The 26,353-nt window shown below is 38.6% G+C and overlaps 1 protein-coding gene across 1 annotated transcript in view; it reads right to left on the reverse strand.

Moving 5' to 3' along the window:
- The window catches only part of ATP7A (ATPase copper transporting alpha), a 204,527-nt gene that overhangs the window by 24,387 nt on the left and 153,787 nt on the right, over window positions 1-26,353 (reverse strand). The window contains exons 8-17 of the mRNA XM_079765248.1: window positions 25,068-25,144; window positions 24,649-24,874; window positions 22,978-23,211; window positions 21,377-21,468; window positions 20,364-20,491; window positions 18,384-18,538; window positions 18,038-18,172; window positions 14,819-15,013; window positions 11,803-11,985; window positions 9,090-9,306 (exon numbers count right to left, since the gene is read on the reverse strand). Coding sequence (XP_079621374.1) covers window positions 9,090-9,306; window positions 11,803-11,985; window positions 14,819-15,013; window positions 18,038-18,172; window positions 18,384-18,538; window positions 20,364-20,491; window positions 21,377-21,468; window positions 22,978-23,211; window positions 24,649-24,874; window positions 25,068-25,144 — 1,642 coding nt within the window. The remainder of the gene's footprint in view (window positions 1-9,089; window positions 9,307-11,802; window positions 11,986-14,818; window positions 15,014-18,037; window positions 18,173-18,383; window positions 18,539-20,363; window positions 20,492-21,376; window positions 21,469-22,977; window positions 23,212-24,648; window positions 24,875-25,067; window positions 25,145-26,353) is intronic.

Here is a 26,353-nt window from a genome sequence, read left to right on the forward strand (position 1 = left end):
GTACCTTGGTTGCAGGCACATCCCCAGTGGGGGGTGTGCAGGAGGCAGCTGATCGATGTTTCTTTCTCATCGATGTTTCTAACTCTCTATCCCTTCCCCTTCCTCTCTGTAAAAAATCAATGAAATATATTTTTAAAATAAATAAATAAATGGCTGACACATGAACTTACACAGCCCTGCTGCCTCTGAGCTCTAGTGCCAGGCAGCAGCTTTGGGGGATGCAGAGACTTATAGGAAGGAGCTGGATTGTCTGGGATAAGGGCAAGAACCTGGGGGCAGCTCTCTGACGTGTAGACAGGGGTGCTTGAAGGGATTATTATTCCTGTGCTAGAACCTCCCCACACAGCTGACTGGCAGCCACATCCAACTCTACACATCCACAAGCGACACACTCAAGAGGTAAACTCAGTGAGCACCAAAGCCCCACTAAAGCAAGTCCTGCTCCATAGGGGGGTCTCCTGCACAGCAATTCTCCCACTGCAGTCACAGCTGGTCCCCACAGCCAATTGGCCTGGAGGTCAATTCCTCCCAGTGACACCAACAGCAATCAAAGCTCAACTACAATAAGACTGTGCAAACAGCCCACACAGGGGCACACGTAGAGTGCCCAGCTCAGGTGACTGAGAAGACTGAGCCACTGGGCCTTACAGGATACCTACTACACAAGAACACTCTACCAATTCCAGGAGACATAGCACCTGTATCTAATACAAAGAAACAAAGAAACAAACACGGGGAAGCAGCCAAAATGCAGACACACAGAAACATGTCACAAATGAAAGAAATGGAAGTAAGCAAACTATTGCATAGAGAGATCAAAACAATAGTTATAAGGTTGCTCAAGGATCTTAATGAGAGCTTCAAGAAACTTAGTGAGACTTTTAAGAATCTTAGTGAGAATTTCAAAGACCTGAAAGAGGACCAGTCAGAAATTAAGCATACACTAAATGAAATAAAGAATAATTTACAGGGATTCAACAGTAGAGTAGAGGATGATTCTGAGAATCAAATCAACAAATTGGAACATAAGGAAGCAAAAAACACCCAATCAGAACAAAAAGAAAACAGAATCTTTAAAAAATGAGCATAGTGTAAGGAGCCTCTGGGACAATTTGCATTATGGGGGTGCCAGAAGGAGAAGAGAGAGCGCGAGATATTGAAAATGTATTTGAATAGCTCCCCTCCGCCTCCAGCCCCGGCGAGTGGGGGCTGAGCCTGCTTCTCCGCTGTGGGACCAGGTCTGTGGAGCCAGCCAAGCTTCACTGTTCACTTTGTCGGGAGGACAGGTCCACGGCTCCCAGTGAGGGAGTGAACCTGCACAGGTGTTTACCACAAGGGAAGGGAGCGGGACTGCGAACTTCCAGGAGAGGAGGAAAAAATGGCGGCGGAATAGACAAATGTGAACCGAACCTTCTCCTGGAGCAGATAGAAAGAACAGCTAAGGGTCGCATGGGGAGTGTTTGTTGGTGAGTTGAGGGACAGCTATACTCCAGGAGATGGTGGGGGACTGCTGGACAGGGCTCCCCTGACCGGGAAGCCCCCACTGCTGCTGGGTTCCCTCCTGGAGCAACCGTCTCGGACGCGGAGACCGCGCCATCTTGAAGGGGAAAGTGGATGTTATAGGAAGCCTGAAAATCTACAACTGCGGCACCCACTGAACAGCTGCGAACCCCAGAGCATCAGTCCCCAATTGGCACAAACATGCGGATTCAGAGGAGGTCTAAACTCCACCACGGAAAGATCAGATTTCGCCTGGGATAAGGAGAGAGAGAACTACATAACCAGACACCCGGAGAAGAGAGACCATGGGGAGACAAAAAAACAGCCCGCATATGAAAGAAAAGCAGGCATCACCGGAAAAGGAAGTAAATGAAATGGAGGCAAGCAACCTGCCAGAGAAAGAATTCAGAGAAATGGTCATAAGGTGGCTGAAAAGAATGGAAGACAAATTTGACAATATGAGTAAGAACCAAGAGGAAATGAAGAAAAACCAAGAAGAAATGAAAAATGACATCGCTGCTGTAAAGAACTCAATAGAAAGCATCAGGAGTAGACTAGAAGAAGCAGAGGACCACATCAGTGAGCTAGAAGACAAGGTAGGAAAAAATACCCAAGTAGAGCAGCTTCTAGAAAAAAAAATTAAAAAGCAGAAGGAGAGCCTAAGGGAACTTTGGGACAACAAAAACAAAACAACATCCGAATAATAGGGGTGCCAGAAGGAGAGGAAACTGAGCAAGGAATAGAAAACCTGTTTGAAGAAATAATGACAGAAAACTTCCCTGATATAGGGAAGAAAAAACCCACACAAATCCAAGAAGCTCACAGAGTCCCAGGCAAAATGAACCCCAAAAGACCGACGCCAAGGCACATTATAATTAAATTGGCAAACACCAATGACAAAGTAAGAATCTTAAAAGCGGACAGAGAGAGACAGAAAGTTACATACAAAGGAACCCCCATCAGACTAGCAACTGATTTCTCAAAAGAAACTCATCAGGCCAGAAGGGAATGGAATGAAATATACAAAGTCATGCAAAGGAAGGGTCTGAATCCAAGAATACTGTACCCAGCAAGGCTATCAATCAAAACTGAAGGTGAAATCAGGAGCTTCACAGACAAAAAAAGGACTAAGGGAATTTATTACCACCAAACGAGCAATGCAAGAAATGCTAAAGGGTCTGCTGTAAAAAAAAGAAATAGGAAGTAAAGAAGGAACACAGGAGTAAAGAATAAAAATGGCGACAAATAAGCACCTATCAATAATAACTTTAAATGTAAATGGATTCAATGCCCCAATCAAAAGACATAGGGTAATGGATTGGATAAGAAAACAGGACCCATATATCTACTGTCTACAAGAAACCCACCTCAGAAAAAAAAGACGCACACAGACTGAGTGTGAAGTGATGGAAAAAGGTTTTTCAGGCGAATGGAAATGAAAAAAAAGCTGGGGTAGCAAATACCTATATCTGACAAATTAGATCTCAAAGTGAAGGTCATAACAAGAGATAAGGAAGTCCACTTCATAATACTAAAGGGAGCAATCCAACAAGAAGAAATAAGTCTGGTAAACATACATGCACCTAATACAGGAGCACCCAAATACATAGAAAAACTACTGGAGGATATCAAGGGAGAGATTGACAGCAATACAATCATAGTAGGAGATTTTAATACCCCACTATCACCATTGGACAAATCCTCTAAACAAAAAATCAGCAAAGAAACATCAATCCTAAATGACTCACTAGACCTGATGGAATTAATTGACATCTTCAGAACATTCCACCCCAAAGCCACAGAATATACATTCTTCTCAAGTGCACATGGGTCATTTTCAAAGACAGACCATATGTTGGGTCATAGGCAAAGTCTCTTCAAATTCAAGAAGATAGAAATCATATCAAGCATCTTCTCAGATCACAGTGGCATAAAACTGGAAATCAACTACAATAAAAACAATAAAAAAATCAAACACCTGGAGACTAAACAGCATGCTATTAAACAATGACTGGGTTACCAAAGAGATCAAAGAAGAAATAAAAACCATCATGGCAACAAACGACAATGAAAACACAACAATCCAAAATCTATGGGCCACAACGAAAGTAGTCTTGAGAGGGAAGTTCATAGCTCTACAAGACTACTGCAAAAAACAAGAAACAATGGTAATAAATTACCTAACCCTACAACTCAAAGAGTTAGAAAGAGAGCAAAAAGAAAAGCCCAGTGTAAACAGAAGGAAGGAAATAATAAAGATCAGAGCAGAGATAAACGACATGGAAACCAAAAAAACAATACAAAAGTTCAACAAAACCAAGAGCTGGTTCTTTGAAAGGATAAACAAGATTGATGAACCTCTAGCCAGGCTCACCAAGAAGCAAAGAGAGAGGACCCAAATAAACAAAATCAGAAATGAAAGAGGAGAAATAACAACAGACCCCACTGAAATACAAAGGATTGTTAAAAAATACTATGAACAACACTATTCCAACAAACTCGACAACCTGGAGGAAATGGACATACTCCTAGAAAAATATAACCTTCCAAAACTCAATCAGGAAGAATCTAAACATCTCAATAGGCCACTAACTATGGAAGAAATTGAAGCAGTCATCAAAAAGCTTCAAGCAAACAAAAGCCCGGGGCCAGACAGCTTCACAGGGGGGATTTACCAAACATTCAAGGAAGAACTAAAACCTATCCTCCTCAAAATATTCGAAAAAATTCAAGAGGAAGGTACACTTCCAAGCTCATTCTATGAAGCCAGCATCACCCTAATACCAAAACCAGATAAAGACAACACAATGAAAGAGAATTACAGGCCAATATCCCTCATGAACATAGATGCCAAAATCCTCAACAAAATTCTAGCAAATTGAATCCAGCAGTATATCAGAAAGATCATACACCATGACCAAGTAGGATTTATCCCAGGAATGCAAGGATGGTACAATATCTGCAAATCAATAAACAGGATACATCACATAAACAAATTGAGAGATAAAAATCACAGTCATATCAATTGATGCAGAAAAAGCATTTGACAAAATCTAACACCCTTTCTTGATAAAAACTCTCAACAAGGTGGGAATAAAAGGATAATACCTCAACATAATAAAAGCCATATATGATAAACCCTCAGCTAACATCATACTCAATAGGCAAAACCAAAAATCATTTCCCCTAAGAAAAGGAACAAGACAGGGATGCCCACTCTCACCACTCCTGTTCGACATAGTACTGGAAGTATTAGCCATTGCAATTAGACAAGAAGAAGAAATAAAAGGCATCCAAATTGGAAAAGAAGTAAAGCTGTCCTTATTTGCAGATGACATGATATTGTACATAAAAAAAACTGAAAGACTCCATAAAAAAACTAATAGACTTAATAAATGAATTCGGCAATGTAGCAGGATACAAAACTTATGCCAAGAAATCTGTGGCATTTCTATACACCAATAGTGAACTTACAGAAAGAGAGACTAAAAAAGCAATCCCATTTACCATCGCACCAAAAAAATTAAGATACCTAGGAATAAACTTAACTAAGGAGGTAAAAGACCTATACATTCAAAACTACAGGACACTGAAAAAAGAGATAGAGGGAGACGTAAACAGATGGAAGAACATACCATGTTCATGGATTGGTAGAATCAACATCATTGAAATGTCCATACTACCCAAAGCAATCTATAGATTCAATGCACTCCCCATTAAAATATCAATGGCATATTTCACAGACGTAGAAAGAAGTCTCCAAAAATTCATCTGGAATAAAAAAAGACCCTGAATAGCCACAGCAATCCTGAAAAAGAAGAACAAAGTAAGTGGGATCTCAATACCAGATTTCAAGCTGTACCACAAAGACACTGTTCTCAAAACAGCCTGGTACTGGCACAAGAACAGACATATAGACCAATGGAATAGAATAGAGAATCCAGATATCGACCCAAACCACTATGCTCAATTAATATTTGACAAAGGAGGCATGAACATACAATGGAGTCAAGTCAGTCTCTTCAATAAATGGTGTTGGGAAAATTGGACAGATACATGCAAAAAAATGAAACTAGACCACCAACTTACACCATACACAAAAATTAACTCAAAATGGATAAACGACTTAAACATAAGACGGGAAACCATAAAAATACTAGAGGAATCCACAGGCAGAGAAATCTCAGTCATATGCCGAAGCATATTCTTCACCGATACCACTCCTAGGGCAATGGACGCTAAAGAGAAAATAAACAAATGGGACTACATTAAAATAAAAAGCTTTTGCACAGCAAAAGAAACCATCAACAAAACAACAAGAAATCCCACTGTATGGGAGAACATATTTGCAAATGTTATCACTGATAAAGGTTTAATCTCCAACATCTACAGGGAACTTATACAACTTAATAAAAGGAAGATAAATGATCCAATAAAAAAATGGGCAATGGACCTAAATAGAATCTTTTCAAAAGAAGACAGAAGGAAGGCCAAGAGACATATGAAAACATGCTCAAAGTCACTAATTATCCGAGAGATGCCAATCAAAACAACAATGCAGTACCATATCACACCTGTCAGAATGGCAACCATCAACAAATCAACAACGACAAGTGCTGGTGAGGATGCGGAGAAAAAGGAACCCTCGTGCTCTGCTGGTGGGAATGCAGACTGGTGCAGCCACTGTGGAGAACAGTATGGAGTTTCCTAAAAAACTAAAAATGGAGCTCCCATTTGACCCAGTAATCCCACTTCTAGGATTATATCCCAAGAAACTAGAATCACGAATCAGAAAGGATATATGCACCCCTATGTTCATAGCAGCACAATTCACCATAGCTAAGATTTGGAAACAGCCTAAATGCCCATCAGCAGATGAGTGGATTAGAAAACAAAGGTACATCTACACAATGGAATACTACGCTGCTATAAAAAAGAAGGAATTCTTACCATTTGAAGCAGCATGGATGGACCTGGAGAGCATTATGTTAAGTGAAATAAGCCAGGCAATGAAAGAAAAATACCACATGATCTCACTCATTTACGGAAAATAAAGAACATTATAACCTGATGAAAAAAAGATAGATACAGAGGCAGTAAAGCACCAAACAGACTGTCAAATTACAGCGGGAAGGCTGGGGAGTGTTGGGGGAGAGAGGGAAATAGATCAACCAAAGGACTTGTATGCATGCATATAAGCACACCAATGGACACAAGACACTGGGTGGGGGGGTGGGATGAGGGCATGCGACAGGGGGTAGGGGAGGCTGGGGAAGATCAATGGGCAAAAAAAGGAGATATATGTACTAATATATGTAATATTTTAAACAATAAAAAAAGTAAAAAAAATAAAAGTACTTAATAGGCAAGCAAAAAAAATAATGAAAGAAAGAAAAGAAAATGTATTTGAATAAATGACAGAAAACGTCCCTACTTAGCAAAAGAAATAGTTATACAAGTCCAGGAAGCACAGAGAGTTCCAAACAAGAGGAACCTAAAGAGTCCCACACCCAAGAAACATCATAATTAAAATGCCAAGGGTTAAAGACAGAAAGAGAATATTTTTAAAAATATATTTTTTATTGATTTCAGAGAGGAAGGGAAAGGGAGAGAGAGAGAAAAAAACATCAACGATGAGAGAGAATTATTGATCAGCTGCCTCCTGAATGCCCCCTGCTGGGCTGCTGGGGATCGAGTTCAAAACCTGGGCATGTGACCTGACCAGGAATTGAACAGCAATCTCCTGGTTCACAGGTCAATACTCAACCAGTGAGCCACACTGGCCAGGCAAAATGAGAATCTTAAAAGCAGCAAGAGAAAAGCAGTTAGTTACCTACAAGGGAGTGCCCATATAACTGTCTGCTGATTTCTCAACAGAAACTTTGCAGGCTAAAAGGGAGTGGCAAAAATATTCAAAGTGATGAATAGCAAGGACCTACAACCAAGATTACCCAGCAAAGCTCTCATTTAGAATTAAAGGTCAGATAAAGAGATTTACAAACAAGAAAAAGCTAAAGAAGTCCATCACCACCAAACCAGTATTACATGAAATGTTGAAGGGTATTCTTTAAGAAGAGGAAGAGGAAGAAGTTGAAGAAGAGATTAAAAAATATGAATACTGCCCTAACCGGTTTGACTCAGTGGATAGAGCATCGGCCTGCAGACTCAAGGGTCCCAGGTTCGATTCCAGTCAAGGGCATGTACCTTGGTTGCGGGCACATACCCAGTAGGGAGTGTGCAGAAGGCAGCTGATCGATGTTTCTCTCTCATCGATGTTTCTAACTCTCTATCCCTCTCCCTTCATCTCTGTAAAAAATCAATAAAATATATTTTTAAAAATATATGAATACTATGCAGCTGTAAAAAAGAAGGAACTCTTACCATTTGCAACAGCATGGATGGACCTAGAGAGCATTATGCTAAGCAAAATAAGCCAGTCAGAGTAAGATAAGTATCATATGATTTCACTCATATGTGCAATCTAATGAACAACATAAACTGATGAACAAAAATAGACCCAGAGACATAGAAAGATCAAACAGACTGTCAAACCTCAGAGGGAAGGCAGGGGAGGATGGAGTGGGGGGAAGAGATCAATCAATGAACTCATATTCATACCAGTATATGCATAACCCATAGACACAGACAATAGGGTGGTGAAGGCTTGGGGCGGCGGGGAGTGGGAGAGGGCAATGGGGGAAAAAGGGACATATGTAATACTTTCAACAATAAAAATTTATTAAAAATATGAATGATAAAATGGCAATAAATACATATATATCAATAATTGAATCTAAAAATCAAAATAGAATCTAATGAACAAAATAAACTGATGAATAAAATAGAATCAGAGGCCTGAAAACAAGGAATAGACTGGCGAATTTCAGAGGGAAGAGGGGAGGGGGGGCGGGAAGAGATTAACCAAAGAACTTATATGCATACTAGCGTTCCTGTTGCAGGAAAAATCCTACAATAGGGTTTCCTGCTGCACTCTACCCCGCCCTGCCTGCTCTCCTCCCTTGTCCCCCGCCCCGCCTTCTCCGCCAGCCCACCTGCTTTTCCCTTCTCCCCCGGCCCCGCCTCCGCTCCTCCCTTCTCCCCCCCCCCCCTTCTGCAGCTCTTGGCTTCTTTCTACGCTGTCTTGATATGCAAATTATCCGCCATCTTTGTTGGGGTAATTTGCATGCTCGTCCTGATTGGTTGGTGGGCGTGGCTTGGGCGTAGCGAAGGTGCGGTCAATTTGCATATTTGTCTATTATTAGGTAGGATATGCATTACCTATGGACACAGACAATAGGGTGGTAAAGGCCTGGGGCAGAGAGGGAACCAGGTGGAGGAGGGAATGAGGGGTAAAAAGGGGGACATCTATAATACTCTCAACAATAAAGATTTTTTTTTTAAATAGGAGCATAGTTGGAAAATGTTCTCAAGTAACTTGAGTGAAGCAATCAGAGGCCTATGGTAAAATTGATCTGCAAGAATGAAACCATAATGCCAATTTTTATTTATTATATAACAGTTCAAGATTATAAATTAGACATCCATTAATTACTGTCCCGTAATTGGTACTACAAAGAAAATTAGCTTACTTGAGAGCTGGGCATCAATAATCATGGAAGACGAAGTTGATGACTCCTCATTACTTGCATCAATTTGAACCAGGGATGCATTTTTAATATTATTTTCCTCTATCTTCCAGTTATTCTTATGTAGCAAGCCTTCAATATTGGTGACTTTACAGCTAATACCACAGCCTGGCACAACCTGGAAATCTATGCACGTACCCAAGGTTTCAGTGTCCAGCTCCTAACAAAGAGAAACAGAAGGATTTATACTATTGTTCTAATAATCCAAGATCATCATTATCAAGATCAAAGATTACGTTTGGTTAATTTAAAATGTTTAGAACAACATTATCACTTATCATTGTCTATTTGACAGTGGAATTTTTGGTCTTTATATTAACTATTATGTTTTATTGCAGTGAAAGGACACAGATTAAAATCAGCAAAAGAAAGAGGTTTATAGGACAGGTTCAAGAGATACCCAGCATGGAACTTCCAGTGGTCCCCTGCCAGTAGAGTCATGTGAATAATGCTTAATTCACTCAGCAAGTATGTATGATGATGTCTACAGAGTGTTGCCAACCAGGGATGCTCACCTGGAACTTGGTGTCCAGAGTTTTTACTGGGCCTCAGTCATGTAGACATGACTGACCTTCTCCATTGCTGTCCTTAGTCTCTAGCCCTTCCAGAGGCTGAGCTGATATAGCATGGCCCTAGGTCTCTCAACATAAACCATATCATTAGCATGGACTATCTGGCATGGCCCAAGGCCCCCAGGTAAACCAAGACATTCTTATCAGGCAGCATACTCCAAGGACTTGGATGTTACCACCTAGGAGCTAGGGCCAAAGGCCAAACCTTTGGGCAAGTTTAATACTTTACTACACAGACTCACAGAGGAGGACTTGTGTAGCTTTTATCACCTATATTTAAATGATAGTGGATTTTAATAAGATCAAAGGAACCAAGTGTTGAGTATAATGTCCAAAGTTACAAGGAGACCCTCAGAATCCTTTGTTTTAATCCCACTCTCTAAAATGTATACCAATCTTAGGGAAAGAAAACATGGATGATTTATCAATATTCTTTGCCCTTTCCAGTAGAGAATCACAAGTTAAATATTTAATTCTACTGTCAGGTCAGATTTTCTGTTCAGTACAGGGCAAAGGGCAAAACAAAGAACAAGGCCTTTAGTTACTAGAGTGCCTCTCTAGAATAATTCTGTGTTCTTAGTAAACCAAGGAATTCTAGCTCTTTATATCTTCATCCTCTAAATTGTTCCATGTGCATGTAAAGAAGCCAGGTCAGTAATAGTTAATAGGTTAAAAGGAAAAAAAAAATAGAGAAATGGAAACATCAATGGTAGAAATTACCACATTTTAACTATAAAAGTATGTGAAATAACTTACAAAGAACGTATACAAAGCAATGAGAAAAAGGTAAGCAACCCTATGGAAAAATTGGCAAAGGATTCAAGCAGACAGGTTACAGAAAAAGAAATTCAAATTATTAATACACATATGAAAATATGCTCAACCTCATCCATAATTAAGAAATGAAAAGCAAACCACCAATGAGTTAACATTTTTTACTTATCATATTGGAAAAAATAGTGTTGGTGAGAATGAGGAAATGGGCAGTCATAGCTTCTGGTGAAAGTATACACTATTACAACCTTCCATGTGGGTGTTGGTAATATTTTTCACATGGGCATCAGTAGTATTCATAAAAATTTAACTTCATGATTTCCTTTTGTGGGTTACTGCATGTGATTTTTGGTTTTTTCTTTTGCTGAAGGCAGTTTTGAGGTCAGAGGTTAAATGTATTTGGAGAAAGGCACCATTGGTGATCTTAAACTGAAATAAGATTTGTAACCCTTAGTTTGTAACTGCTCAAACTCTCTTTTTCAGAGATCTTTTCGAATTTCCTGTGTTATTTCTAAATATAATTTAATAAGTACCCCACCCCAAATTTAACTGCATGTATCCCTTGATCTAGCAATTGCATTAATAGGCATTTAACATAGAGATAAACTTGCAAAAGCTGATAAGGATATTAACTGTATACTGTAAGAGCCAAAACCCAATTGTACAATAGAATATAATATAGCCATTAAAAACAATGAGGCAGATCTATATGTCTTGATATGGAAAAATCATTTAATAAAATTGAAAAACAAGGTACCAAATATTGGTCATTGTGTGACCTTTCTATGTAAAGTTTAAAAAACAATAAATGCATATATTTTGTTATATGCATTAAAAGTGGTTAATAGATGCACAATAGTGAATATAATAAAAAGTATTGCACTGTACACTTTATAAGGGTAAACTTTATAGTATGTGAATTGTATCTCAAAAAACTTATTTAAAAAGACTGTTAACAGGTTAACACTTCTTAAAGTTTGGAGAGAGAAATTATGGAAGTAGGCAGGGAATAAGACTTTCCCTTTTCCTTATGCAACTCTCTGATCTGAAGTTTCTTACCATAATTTGTATTACTTACTTTCTTTAGTCAACAGGAGTTATCTGTGTAGCTTTATAATTAATTCCTGTTTTCATCTTTATATTTCTCTATATGAAGAATCAGACATAACATAAAATAAAATAAGAAAATACAAGTCTCTGTAAGCCTTATATCAACTATCTACACAAATCATGGTCAAATGCGTTTGGATTTGGTCTGAGTAATTCCAATAGTAGATGACTACATTACTAAACAAGGGGAAAAACCGTACCTGTTTGCAGTATTTGGTTATGGCTGCTCCTAGAGGGTGTTCACTGTGACTTTCAGCAGTTCCCACAATGGCCAGGATCTTATTACGTGATATTCTGTTACTTTCCACTAGAACCTTTATTTGACTCACTACTGGGGTTCCATGGGTAATGGTTCCAGTCTTATCAAATACTACTACCTTTACCTGTAAGAAAATTAAAATACAGTACACCTATATGACTTGATAATCCTTAATATCACCTTTCCAGAAATGAGAAAGAAGTTTACTTCTTTTTAAAAAATATATATTTTATTGATTTTTTCTTTTTCTTTTGCTGGTGAATAGGGTGGCCGACTGTCCCAATCTGCCCAGGACTGAGGGGACTAGGGGCATATGCAACTTTCAGTTTTGTTTTGTTTTGTATATTTCTTTAATGATTTCAGAGAGGAAGTGAGAAGGAGAGAGAGATAGAAACATCAATGATGAGAGAGAATCATTGATCGGCTGCCTCCTGCACACCCCCTACTGGGGATCAAGCCTGAAACCCAGGCATGTGCCCTTGGCCGGAATCGAACCTGGGACCCTTCAGTCCGCAGGCTGAGGCTCTATCCACTGAGCCAAGCCGGCCAGGGCTATTTTATTGATTTTTTACAGAGAGGAAGAGAGAGGGATAGAGAGGGATAGAGAGTTAGAAACATTGATGGGAGAGAAACATCGATCAGCTGCCTCTTGCACACCCCCTACTGGGGATGTGCCCGCAACCAAGGTACATGCCCTTGACCGGAATCGAACCTGGGACCCTTGAGTCTGCAGGCCGACGCTCTATCCACTGAGCCAAACCGGTTTCGGCAGAAGTTTACTTCTTAATAAGCTTGGACTTAATAAACTGTCTTTGGGAGAATAAGGGAAGAAATACCTTTAGTTACTCCCCCCCCCCCTACACACACACACACACACACACACACACACACACACACACACACACACACTGCAAATGTTTAACCTACTGTGGATACATGTTAAACACCTAGAACTAATTGTTAAAGGTTGACTGTTAATAGTTAATTAAGAGATGCCTCTAGTGCAGTGGTTCTCAACCTTTCTAATGCCGCGACCCTTTAACCTTTTGCACTTGGATGTCGAGTGTGACTCGACACGGTTAGCATTAGAATAAAGGAATCGAGAAAAAAGCAAGCGAGTGCAAAGGGTTAATACAGTTCCTCATGTTGTGGTGACCACCAACCATAAAATTATTTTCGTTGCTACTTCATAACTGTAATTTTGCTACTGTTAATGAATCGTAATGTAAATATCTGTGTTTTCCAATGGTCTTAGGCGACCCTGCTAGCAGTTCTCAACCTGTGGGTCGTGACCCACAGGTTGAGAACCACTGCTGTAGAGCCGAAGACCATCGGAAAACACAGATATTTACATTATGATTCATTAACAGTAGCAAAATTACAGTTATGAAGTAGCAACGAAAATAATTTTATGGTTGGTGGTCACCACAACATGAGGAACTGTATTAAAGGGTCGCGGCATTAGAAAGGTTGAGAACCACTGCTCTAGTGCCTCCAGGGAAAGATAAAGACTTTAAATAGCAATGAATTACAGATCTATAGGGGAAATCTGGGCATTAGGAAGATAATTATAAAAGAAAGGTAAATAATTAAGTTGAAGTGAGCATCAGATAAAACCTGCTGGGCTGCTTTGACTTTATTGAAGAGAGAGCTCAGGGAATCAATGAGGGAACTGCAACCCAGACAGGAATAAGGAAGAGTCTGCAATTAGAAAACAGTCACCTCACAGTAAACTCAAAATACAAACCCTGAAAAATAAATAGCTTGAGGAACCGAGATGAAAAAATATGACAACTAAATAGAAAGCATGATTCCTGACAAGAGGAAAAATAGCTATAAAGGCCCATCCGGTGTGGCTCAATGGTTGAGCATTGACCTATGAACCAGGAGGTCATGGTTCAATTCCAATCAGGGCACATGCCCAAGTTGTGGGCTCAATCCCCAATGTGGGGGGTGCAGAAGGCAACCAATCAATGATTTTCTCTCATCATTGTTGTTTCTATCTCTCTCTCCCTCTCCCTTCCTCCTTGAAATCAATAAAAACATATTTTTAAAAAATAGCTATAAAGGATATTTTGGTGACAACTGAGGAAATGGGAATATATGGACTATTGATTAGATAATAGTATTATATCAACATTGATTTATTGATTTTGAACTTTGTACTGTGGTTATGTAAAAAAATACCATTCTTCTTAGGAAAGGAGGCTGATATCTGCAGTAAAGGATATACAGAAATTCTTTATACTATTCTTGCGATTTTTCTTTAAGTTTGAAATTATATCAAAATTAAAAAAAAATCCTATAAAAATTAATAGCCTGTATTCACTAGATGAGGTTCCAAATCTGTTTTAAACTGTGTTCTGTGTTTAGTACATGCATGAATCTCTATATAGTTCATATTCTCATAATAAGAACATACTAGAAGGAACATGGTTTTAGTTGAAGTCAAGCAGCCTTGATTGAGATTGTTATGAAAATCCTAATATGAGAGAGACCAGGGGTAGGATTATATTCCTGAAATCATAGTTGTAAACTGGCATCTGGTGGCAGAAAGGCAAAGAAACTGTAATGTAACCAAAAGTGCTACCTCACAGTGAAGAACACAAACATGGAGTCACACACAAATAGGTTAGAAGCCTGAAAGACCTGGGCAAACACCTCCTCTGTCTTCCTGCCCCAAAGACTTTTCTAGTCTGAGCAGGGATAGGATTCCAGATTTTCCACATCAGCATCTGCTCTAAGAGTGTAAAACTCTAGTAGTTTTAGAGGCCTTAGATAATTAAGGACAATCTGGAGCAGAACCAAAATAACACCTTTCCTACCTCGACCCTCAGGATAGTGCCAGAAGCTTGGATTATGGACCAGGTGGAAATAATTTAGAACTCTGTGTTTCTCAGTAGGTGTGCTATTGCCAGTTCGGATGGGACAATTCTTAGTTCTGGGGACTATCTTACCTTATGAGCCATCTCCAATGGCTCGCCACCTTTGATTAGTATGCCATTTTGAGCGCCTACTCCTGTACCCACCATCACAGCAGTTGGAGTCGCCAGACCCAGTGAACATGGACATGCAATGCACAGAACTGTGATAGAGGCTTGGAAAGCAAAACGTATTATTGTTTCTGTTCGGGAGATACTTCTGTTGTAGCCCTTTAGAAGAAAGGCATGAATTTTGGTTACTGATTTAGAGCCATATAAAACAAAGTTTAACTCTACTGAAATAAAATCTCAATTTTGAAGTCATACATAATCCTACTTAACTACCAATTTATATGTTTTAGTTACTAGTAAAAAATTTTTAAATTTTTTTATGAATAAAAGAAATTGTGACATAACTGGTAAACAAGTCATGGTCCGAAATCAAGATTTCAATTTTACTAATTTTCAGTTACAAACTATGGAGTGAATATAAGGAACATAAAAGTCAGCTTTTTTGCCTCATATTAACAGTAAGTATTTTTATTAGGGACTTTCGAAAATAGCTGCAAACAGGACCTAATTCTCAACAAATTTGATCATAATAAAAAGAAATTCTGAATCTCTGTATACTGAGACCTACCTTCCACACTCCTCTCTGAAGACAATGAAAAAAAATCACCCAGCATACAAAGGGAGCTTAATCACATTTCAATAAAATTCTTTTGGATGTAACTGTGAACTGAGTATATCTGGTAGTATAGCTCTTTTAAAAAAATATATGTTTTTGTTTATTTTAGAGGGAGAAGGGAGCGGGAAGAGGCGAGAGGGAGAATCATCAATCAGCTGCCTCCTGCAGGATGACTTTAACCAACTGAGCCACACCAGCCAGGGTTATTTATTTAATTTGTTTGTTAATTCTCACCCAAGAACTTCTTTTAGAGAGACTGGAAGGGTGGGAGGGAGAGGGGGAGAGAGACATCCATGTGAGAGAGACATATTGATTGGTTGCCTCCTGCACATGCCCCCACTGGGGTTGGAGATTGAACCTGAAACCCAGGTACATGCTCCTGATTGGGAATTGAACCTGTGATCCTTTGGTGCATGGGCTGACACTCTAACCACTGAGCCCACCAGACAGGGCAGTATAACTCTTAATGGCATTGAATATTTGCTTGTGTGGGTAAATATGATTGACTATACTAGGAGAAATCTCCTAAGATCCCCTGAACTCATGATAGACATTCCAAAATACCTCCCAGCAATTCTCTTCAATGTTTACTTAACCAATATGAATCAGTTAAAGAACTTTTTTTTATTATACTAATGACCATACTATGGAATAGGTACACAGTTGTTATGATTCTACTTGTTCTTTAATTGAAGGGCCAACCAACATAAAACACTATACAGAACAGCATTTTTTAAAATAAAGAAACACAACAAAGTAAGACTTTCTTAGCAATAATGGTTTTACAGTGCTAGTTTCTTACTAAGTTCTCAAATACTTAAACTAAGTGTTCATCTATACAGTAGCAGAGTTGGAAGGGACTTTCAGAAACATCTAATCTTATGTTTTCATATATGTCAGATGTGCATGTTTTCACCTACATTAAATCCAATCCTGCAATTTAGGTATTATCATCATTATATTACAGATGACAAACTGAGGCTAAGAGAAGTGACTTAAAGGTTATATCTCTAAAAGGAAGCATAGTCCAGGTCCACTTTATCACTTTATGACATAATACTTTAGAGACTATCATAGAACTAGAGAGAAGCAGGCACTAATATTATCTTTAAAAATATTTTAATTGATTTTAGAGAGAGGAAGTGAGAGAGAGAGAAACATTGATGTGAGAGAGAAACATCTAATGGGGATCTAATAGGTAGCTTGGGTGTGTGCCCTGATCAGGAATTGAACCTGTGACCTTTTGGTACAGGACAATGCTCAACCAAATGAGCCACACTGGCCAGGGCCCAATATTATCTTGCATTTATAAAGCATTTAATAAAGTACTAAGTGTTTCTAATATATAATCTTATTTAACTTTCACAAGTTATGCAGGATGGGATTATTAAAATCTCATTTTATAGATGAGGAAAATGAAGCTCATTGAGAAATTACATTGACCTAAGATCACACAGATGGTATGTGGCAGAGCTGAGATCCCAAGATTTTCCTCAATCCTATATAATAAAAGAGTAATATGCAAATTGACTGTCACTCCAATACACAAGATAGCTGCCCCATGTGGTCAAAGATGGCCTCCCCCATGTGTACACAGGATGGCCACCACAAGATGGCCGGCAGGGGAGGGCAGTTGTGGGCAATCAGGCCAGCAGGGGAGGGCAGTTGGGAGGGACCAGACCTGCAAGGGAAGGCAGTTGGGGGTAACCAGGCCTGCAGGGTAGGACAGTTGGAGGGACCCAGGCCTGCAGGGGAGGGCAGTTGGGGGTGATCAGGCCAGCAGGGGAGGGTAGTTAGGGGCGACCAGGCCTGCAGGGGAGGGCAGTTGGGAGCAACGAGGCCTGCAGGGGAGGGCAGTTAGGGGTGACCAGGCTGGCAAGGGAGGGAAGTTAGGGGTAACCGGGCCAGCAGGGGAGGGCAGGTTGGGGCGACCAGGCCTGCAGGGGAGGGCAGTTAGGGGTAACCAGGCCAGGAGGGGAGGGCAGTTGGGGGCAACCAGGCCTGCAGGGGAGGGCGGTTATGGGCAATCGGGCCAGCAGGGGAGCAGTTAGGCGCCAATCAGGCTGGCAGGGGAATGGTTAGGGGGTGATCAGGCTGGCAGGCAGAAGCGGTTAGGGGCAATCAGGTAGGTAGGCAGGTGAGCAGTTGGGAGTGAGCAGTCCTGGATTGTGAGAGGAATGTCCGACTGCCCGGTTAGGCCCGGTGGGATCGGGCCTAAACGGGCAGTCGGACATCCCTTGAGGGGTCCCAGATTGGAGAGCATGCACCAGGCCTCTAGTATATCTATAGTCCTTTGTGATAGCAAAATAATGCTGGAAATGAGGTTAGGTATAAAATGTAAAAGTTCACTGCCTGCTTTGGGAAAATCACATGTGATAATAAAAAAAATCTTTCTAAAAGGAAATATTTTATATTTACAGAAATGCAAATGTTATTCTTATCAGCCTCCCACTTCAGTCCCTTAAAGATACTAGTAATTATTAAGGTTACTTTCCAATTAATAACTTATGCAAAAAATACACAAACTGTTTTATATATGGTAAAAAATTGTTACATGTCACACTTACAGCAAAGTAGGTTTCCACAAGTTGAAAATTCAGAAATCCAATTATAATCCAAACCAAGAGGGTAGCAATGGAAATAATAACAATAAAAGGAACAAAGTAGCCACTGAGTTTGTCTGCAAATTGCTGGATAGGAGCCTAGAATTTAATAATAATAATAGTAATAATAATGATATATATATAAATCAAAGTCTCCTTTTTATAATAAATAGAACACAGAGCTTTTTAAATAAATTCCTTATTAATGCAATTAGAATTAATCAAAGGAAAATATGAAAACTAAATAAAGATTTATACTGAGTGAGCTTTAAATAAAATACTTTCTGTTTCTCCTAGGGAGTTAAGTTACCTTTGATGTTTGTGCCTCCTCCACAAGTTTTACAATTTGAGAAAGGGTTGTGTCTGCTCCAACATGGGTTGCACGGATAAGTAGTGACCCATTCTGGTTAATGGAACCAGCAATCACTGTGCTGCCAGATTTCTTAGCCACAGGCATTGCCTCCCCTGTATAAGGAGTAAAGATAGATTTAGGGAGTATAAATAAGCACTATCTTGAAATATACCATTATTTGTTAATTAGAAGCCCTTTGCACGAAGTTTCGTGCAATAGACCTTCCTTCACCTGACTGCCGGCACCAGTTTTCCGCCAGCAGCAGTTTTCCTCTGGCCACCTGCCGATCGGAGCATCTCCCACCAGCGCGATCGGCCACCCCAAGAGGAACTCCGATCGGGAGGTGCTCCGATCGGCAGGTGGCCAGAGGAAAACTGCTGCTGGCGGAAAACTGGTGCTGGCAGCCACGCAATCGGCCACCCCGAGTTCCGCCACCTGTGCCTTCCGCCGGCTCCATCAGTCCTCCCGCAGTGCCGGCCGTTGGGGCCTACGGGAGGAACAGGGGGCGGGGACCCGCTCATCCTATCAGCCCAATTGGCCACCCCAAGTCCCGCCCCCAGCCTGCCGCCGGCCCAATCGTGGGTGTAGGGGAGTGATGGTTATTTGCATACTTCCCTTTTATTAGGTAGGATTGTCAAAAAATATCTAGAAAGAAAATTCTTACTTCATGAAATAGAATTTGGACAAATGCCCAGGTGAAAGTTGCCCTATTTCCTTATGTCAGTTCTGGGTCAAACCTAGGCATACTGTCTTAAACTGGAAAAACCTAATATGCTAGCTCTTGTTGGAAGATCCTTTTGGAACTCTACCCTAGTTTTAGATTATTTTATTCTCAGCCTATTCCCAAGGAACATTTATACATGTGGGAGGGAGTTCTTGTAATAACTGCTGGTGGGTGATGGGGTGCTGCTACTCTAATTAGTGGGCCAGAGTCAAGAATACTAAGTGTACTACAATGTGCAAGCGAGTCCCTCAGAACTAAGAATTGTCCCATTCAAACTGGCAATAGCACACCTACTGAGAAACACAGAGTAGTCCTAAGTCCGTGGTCGGCAAACTGTGAATCGCGAGCCACATGCGGCTCTTTGGCCCCTTGAGTGTGGCTCTTCCACAAAATACCACGGCCTGGGTGAGTCTATTTTGAAGAAGTGGCATTAGAAGAAGTTTAAGTTTAAAAAATTTGGCTCTCCAAAGAAATTTTAATCGTTGTACTGTTGATATTTGGCTCTGTTGACTAATGAGTTTGCCGACCACTGTCCTAAGTTATTTCCACCTGGTCCATAAGCGGAGCTTCTCCTGTCACTCTCCTAAGGGTTGTTATGTTGGTACTGCTTCAAATTGGCCTTAGTTATTTAAGTCTTCTAAAACTGCTCTCTTAGAGCAGATGCTGATGTGGAAAACCTGGAGTCCTATCCCTGCTCAGACTAGAACAATCTTTAGGGCAGTAAGACAAAATAGGTATTTGGTCAGGTAAATTTGCCAAAGTCTTACTGGGCTCTACAGGAGAATTAGACAATTTCCTGTGGTTATATGTTCTAGTAATTAAAAATTCTTAGTGAAAAGAGCCTTCACTTAGCATAACTAAAACCACAAAGTAAATCTGCAGAAATTGACTTAATACAGTCTTTAAAAAATATGTTTATTGATTTTTTTTATAGAGAGGAAAGAGAGAAACATTGATCCTACTGGGGATCAAGCCCACAACTGGGGCATGTGCCCTGATCCAGCATCGAACCAGCAACCTTTTGGTGCATGAGACGACGCCCAACCAACTGAGCCACACCAGGCAGGACAATTTAATACAGTCTTAAAATAACTCATTCTCTTTGCTCATTATTTACTCATTCCAATTTCTACAAAAAGCTCTTCACCTTGCATGCCTATTTTTCATTAACATTTTGGATTCACTTCACTTTCATGACCGTCTGAAGAACATACCTGTGATGAGGGACTCATCTACCATAGAATGTCCTTCAATAACACGACCATCCACTGGAAATTTGCCTCCTGGAACCACTTTAATGATATCTCCACGTTGCACAAGTTCCACATCCACTTGTTCTTCACTGGATATGAGTTAAAATAAAAAGCATTGTTATAATATGCTTCTCATGTTGATTTTTTCATGCAAGCTTTTCAGTTCACATCAAAGCTGTGGCTCCATAATTGTTACCAATGGAGGCTAGAATCAACATTTAAGCTAGGAACTACAATGTAAGTCTGTTAACTCGTGAAGGACAGCTCAATTTCTGGTACAAAGTAGGCACTTTAAATATTTATTGAATAGTCATTGATTGAATAAATGAAAACCTTAGAAAATAATGTAATAGATTTTATTTAACTAAACAATTTATTTGTTGTATAAATTTGTCTAAATAATTTTATGAGTATACAAATGAGAAATACAAAAGAATGAAATCCAGTCAAGCCTTTAGCTCTAACTTCTAGTTTACAGGTAACACAGGAGTTACAAAACAAGTTAAATGACACCACACAGAAGCAAAGACAAATCCAAACTGGAATATTATACAGGACAACTGATGGATGTTTCTTTAACAAGTCAATTGTATGGAGAGGGAGAAGGGGGGAGGAAAAAAGGAGTGTAAAAGAGAAAGATGAGCTGTTCTAGATTAAAAGAATCATGCATTTGATTAAAAGAATCAAATGTAATGACCCATGGACCTTGCTTGAATTCCATTTCAAACAATGAAACTTAAAACATTTCAGAACAACAGGAGAAATGTGAATATAGACTGCACATTAGATGATATTAAGGAGTTTTTGTTCATTTTGTTAGATGCAAAATGGTGTTACAGTTATAAATGTGAGTAATAGTTAAATCTGAGAGATGGATTATGTGCAATCATTATACTCTACTCTCTACTTCTGTATATATTTGATATTTTCATAAGGAGGTAAAAAGGAAAAGTGGGAAGAATAAAGATAAATACCTCAAAAGGATATTATCAGAGTCAATAGTTACAATAGTTGCTTCTGTAGCTTGTAGTGAAATTAGCTTGGCAAGAGCCTCTGATGTTTTGCCCTATAAATTAAAAAGACAGTCAACAATGCTATGGAAGAAAAAGCCCAGGTATTACCTAAAATAAAGATATAATCTTTAATATTTACCCACAAGACAGCTTTAGGAATATTAATTAGTTCAAGTCAGAAAATATTTTACTTCAAAAATATGAAGTACACAAAATATAAAATGTATAATTAGCTATAATTTATAAGTAAATAATGTAAATTAAGAAGAAAAACATCAGGAACCCAATAGGTACACAAGCAAAGGACATGAATAGGCAATTCATTTAAGAAGAAATATAAGCCCTGGCCAGGTAACTCAGTTGGTTAGAGCATTGTCCACTACACCAGGGTTTCAGGTTCGATCTCTGGAAAGGGCACATGTGAGAAACAACCAGTGGAACATAAATGTGTGGAACAACAACAAATCAATGCTTCTCTCTCTCTAATAAATCAATTAAAAATTTTAAAGAAGAAATATAGTATCAGATGTGTGGAAAAATGTTTATCCCTGCTATTAATGCAATAAATGAAAACTAAAGCAACTATAATATACCATTTCAAGAATTTAGATAAGAGTCAGTGCTGATGAAGTTGTAGTAAAACTACTTCACTAACATACCCTTGCTGGTAAGAATTGTTTCAACTTGTAGCATAAACTACAGAAAGCATTATGTCTTTTAACCATATGCTTTGTAATTTATCCTAAGACACTAATTCAACAGAAATGACATTAGACATGAATATGTTTAATTCAGGTTTATCTAAAATTAAAAATTGGAGTCCGGCCAGCGTGACTCAGTGGTTTAGCATCAACCTATGAACCAGGAGGTCACGGTTTGATTCCTGGTCAGGGCACATGCTCAGGTTGCAGGCTCGATCCCCAGTGTGGGGTGCGTAGGAGACAGCCAATCAATGACTCTCATCACTGATGTTTCTCTCCCTCTCTTTTCCTCTCTGAAATCAATAAAAATATATTTTTAAAAAATTGGATTATAATTGAGAACAAAACCAGAATAGTTTAGTAAATTATAGCATGTTGGTTGGACATAATATTATTCAGAAATGCCAAATAAGTATCTCGACTTCAAAAATGGGCGGAAAACTATATAGTGTTAAGGGTACAAAGGGGTATGTAATATTCATTTTGCCAGTCTGGGAAATATAAACATATGTGGAACAGGATTATAAAGTGATTTCCATTATAAAGTGAGATTATGGGTAAATTTTTTCCCATCATTATTTTAAATACTGTGGTCACATCAATTTTTCGTGATATAAATAAAAAAATAAGTACTTCTTAAATGCCTCTCTCTTAAAATAAACATGGATGTACTCTATAGTATTAATTCCAGAAATTTCTAAATCTTCTAAAGGAATACTTAACTTAAAACATTGCCAAACAAACACTTATTTCAGTAAATGATTACATAAATCAATATCTATTTCCAATAACTTGTCTAGAAAATATTATGGTCATTTAGCTACCCAAGATTTTAGCAAATGTCACCTTTTCTGACTTTACCTTTGCTATATGTTCCAGCCACCGGCCTAATGCAATAAACACAAATAGCATAGGAGGTGTGTCAAAGAAAGTAATAGGGTTCACTTTGGCTCTTTCATACATTGCAACCAGAAGAATAACCAAAGAGTAGGCAAATGCAATGGTGGTGGCCAGCACAATCAGTACGTCCATATTTGCAGTTTTATGCTTCAGTGCTTTGTAGGCATGAATGTAGAAATACCAGCCTCCGAAAAACTGTAATATAGAAACAATAATCATTGCTTTTTAAAAAAATACTGAAATTCACATATATACCTCAATAGCTAAGATACAGTATCAATGCTAACTTCCTTTGGCTTTTATCTAATCCATAAACAATAAAGAGAGATTTTTAAGTTGAAACAATAGTTTATATTTTAGCAGATATGTGTGCATAAAGATTCAAATTGGTGTACAAGCCCTTGTCAGCTGTCCTCCATAGTCCAATGGATATTCCATAATATAAACTCAGATGGCTCTTAGAATTTTCTTTTTGATCCCAGCAAAAACAAGAACTAGAAAATGAATTATACTCTTTTGACAAGGATTTTTCTATATAAAACTCATCTCCCCCTTTCCAAAATTGAACCTAAGTGGTATACCTAAGCTATTAGATCTGTTGGCTAGTTTTGTTGGTAAACATAACCAAAAAGCTTATTTTTCATTAGTATAGAGAAACACACTAAAATGTTTAAAAAATCATTATTGCCTTTTACAAGGATCAGAAAAAGGAATGTATTTATTAGATGGAAGTGCTCCACAGTAAAAGTTTATCTCAAAAGAAGAACTGAAAACATACAAAAAGTAATGAATTTAAGTGCCGGGGAAAAACAATATAACTAATAATATAATAATTATTATAAGTATTGTATTTTAAATAATAAATTAATAACATTAAAATATATTTAATATCATTAATATAAATAGAATTAATTTTAAAATATTAAATAAACAAAATGTATTTTTTTAATTAGAAGAGAAATTTTATTTAGAAAGTTACAGAGGTAGAAGAAGTGAGCCGGCTGGGCTACATAGGCTCAGGATAGCTTATTATTATAATAATTTAAAATATAAATTTACATACAATAGCAGAATGAATACCAAATTCATATCTGAATACATATTAAACTCTTATTATCTGCTTTGTCACTAAACAGTATCCTTAGGAGTTATGCGGAATTTATTATTTACTTAAACCACTCAGTTTAAGATTATTTTTATAAAGCATCCAGCATAAAATGATAGGCTTCTGGCTAACATCTGCTTTCCAACTAAAAATAGCCTTGCTTGCCACATTTTATTACTATTATTATTATTATTATTTTAATCCTCATTTCCAGAGGTTATTTTTTCCCTTGATTTCTAGAGAGAGTAGAAGGGAGGGAAGAGAGATGAAAGGGAGGGAGGAGGGGGGGAGAGAGAGAAATAAATTACGTGAGAGACACACATCGATTGGTTGCCTTCCACTCGCACCCTGACTGGGGCTGGGGATTGAACCTGCAACGGAGGTATGTGCCCTTGACTGGGAATTGAACCCGCAACCCTTTGGTCCATAGGCTGACGCTCTAACCACTGAGCAACCAGCCAGGGCTGCCTGCCACATTTTAGCTAGTTTTCATTATTAACAAATATACTTGCTAACATTTCACTTGCCTGTACAGGTACACACAATAAAAAAGATAGCAAATTCATAATGGACAATCCTGGCAGGATCTGGCGCTCCAGGAACATAGAAGAATGAATGTTGACCATTTCTTCTTGACTCATGTTCTGATTATGGTGAAGAGTTGCAAGGTGGTGGTCCATAACCATCATATATATCATTAGTCCCATTACAGGTATACAGAAAAAGAGGCTCACAAGGAAGGACCGTCTCCATCTTACGTAGAAAAGAAAAATCCTTTTAGTAAGTAGCTAGAGGTTAAAGATTCTATGTAGTATAGGTAAATACAAGTTGAGACCAATCCACCAAGAGTAAGGATAATATTGTAAAAACTGACATGCTCAGAGGATATTAAATTTATAACAAAGAATCACAATCTGTTTTTCACTGACACTCCCAAAGTACTTACTGTCTTATTTCTCGTTTATGGTCTAGATGGCTTGCTGACCGATCCTTCTTGACCAAAGAAGCTTCAAAACCTAAGCTCTGAAGGAAATTCATGAGAAAACAATTATTTCACTGAATGTATAAATATTAAATAAAGAAATCCTAAACCATGGTATTATCATTAAGAACAATTCAATTCAATTACTGAGTGCCAAGTTACTGTAGGGGAATATAAAGATGAAGATGTGATTCCTTTCTTAATTACCTTTGTTTATAAACTTTCGTCAAAGAAGTAAGTACCTTCTCAATTCTTATTAGTGTCTATCCTACTGTTCTCAAACTAATGATTTCACTCAAGTGCAGCTGTCCTCAGTAGAGGTTCTTTTGTGTGTGTCCATCATTTTTTTAATTTTCCCATTTAAACATCATTTTTATTTTTCAAGTACAGTTGAGATACACTATTATGTTACTTTCAGGTGTATACCTCAGTGATTAGACATTACATAACTTATTAAGCGATCATCCAGAAAATCTGACACCCTTCTGACAGCATACTCAGTTATTAGAATATTATTGACTATATTACCTATGCTGTACTTTATATCCCCATGACACCAAAAAAGCCTTAACAAATTCAAAAAGACTGAAATCTTATCAAGCATCTTCTTGGATCACAATTGCATAAAACTAGAAATCAACTACAAAAAAAAACACCTCAAAGAATTCAGACATATGGAGTCTGAAGAGCATGTAATTAAACAATGAATGGGTTAACAATGAGGTCAAGGAAGAAATAAATAATTTCCTGGAAACAAATGAAAATGAACAATAACAAACCCAAATCTGTGGAACACAGCAAAAGCAGTCCTGAAGAGGAAGTTCATAGCATTACAGGCCTGCCTTAAGAAACAAGAAAAGCGTGGCTAATGTGACGCAGTGGCTGAGCGTAGACATATGAACCAGGAGGTCATTGTTCAATTCCCGGTCAGGGCACATGCCCAGGTTGTGGGCTCGATCTCCAGTAGGGGTCCTGCAGGAGGCTGATCAATGATTCTCTCTCATCACTGATGTTTCTCTCTCTTTTTCTCCCTCTCCCTCTCTCTCCCTTCCTCTATAAAAATCAATAAAAATGTATTTTAAATAAAAGAAACAAGAAAAAGCTAAAATAAAAAAATCTAACCCTACTACTAAAAGAATTAGAAAGAGAACAAGAAAAGCCCAGAGTACCCGGCTGGTGTGGCTCAGTTGTTTGAGCACTGTCCCATGTACCAGAAGGTCACTAGTTCGATTCTCAGTCAGGATATGTGC

The sequence above is a fragment of the Cnephaeus nilssonii genome (genome assembly GCF_951640355.1).
Source record: "Cnephaeus nilssonii genome assembly, chromosome: X".
NCBI classification, from domain to species: Eukaryota; Metazoa; Chordata; class Mammalia; order Chiroptera; family Vespertilionidae; genus Cnephaeus; species Cnephaeus nilssonii.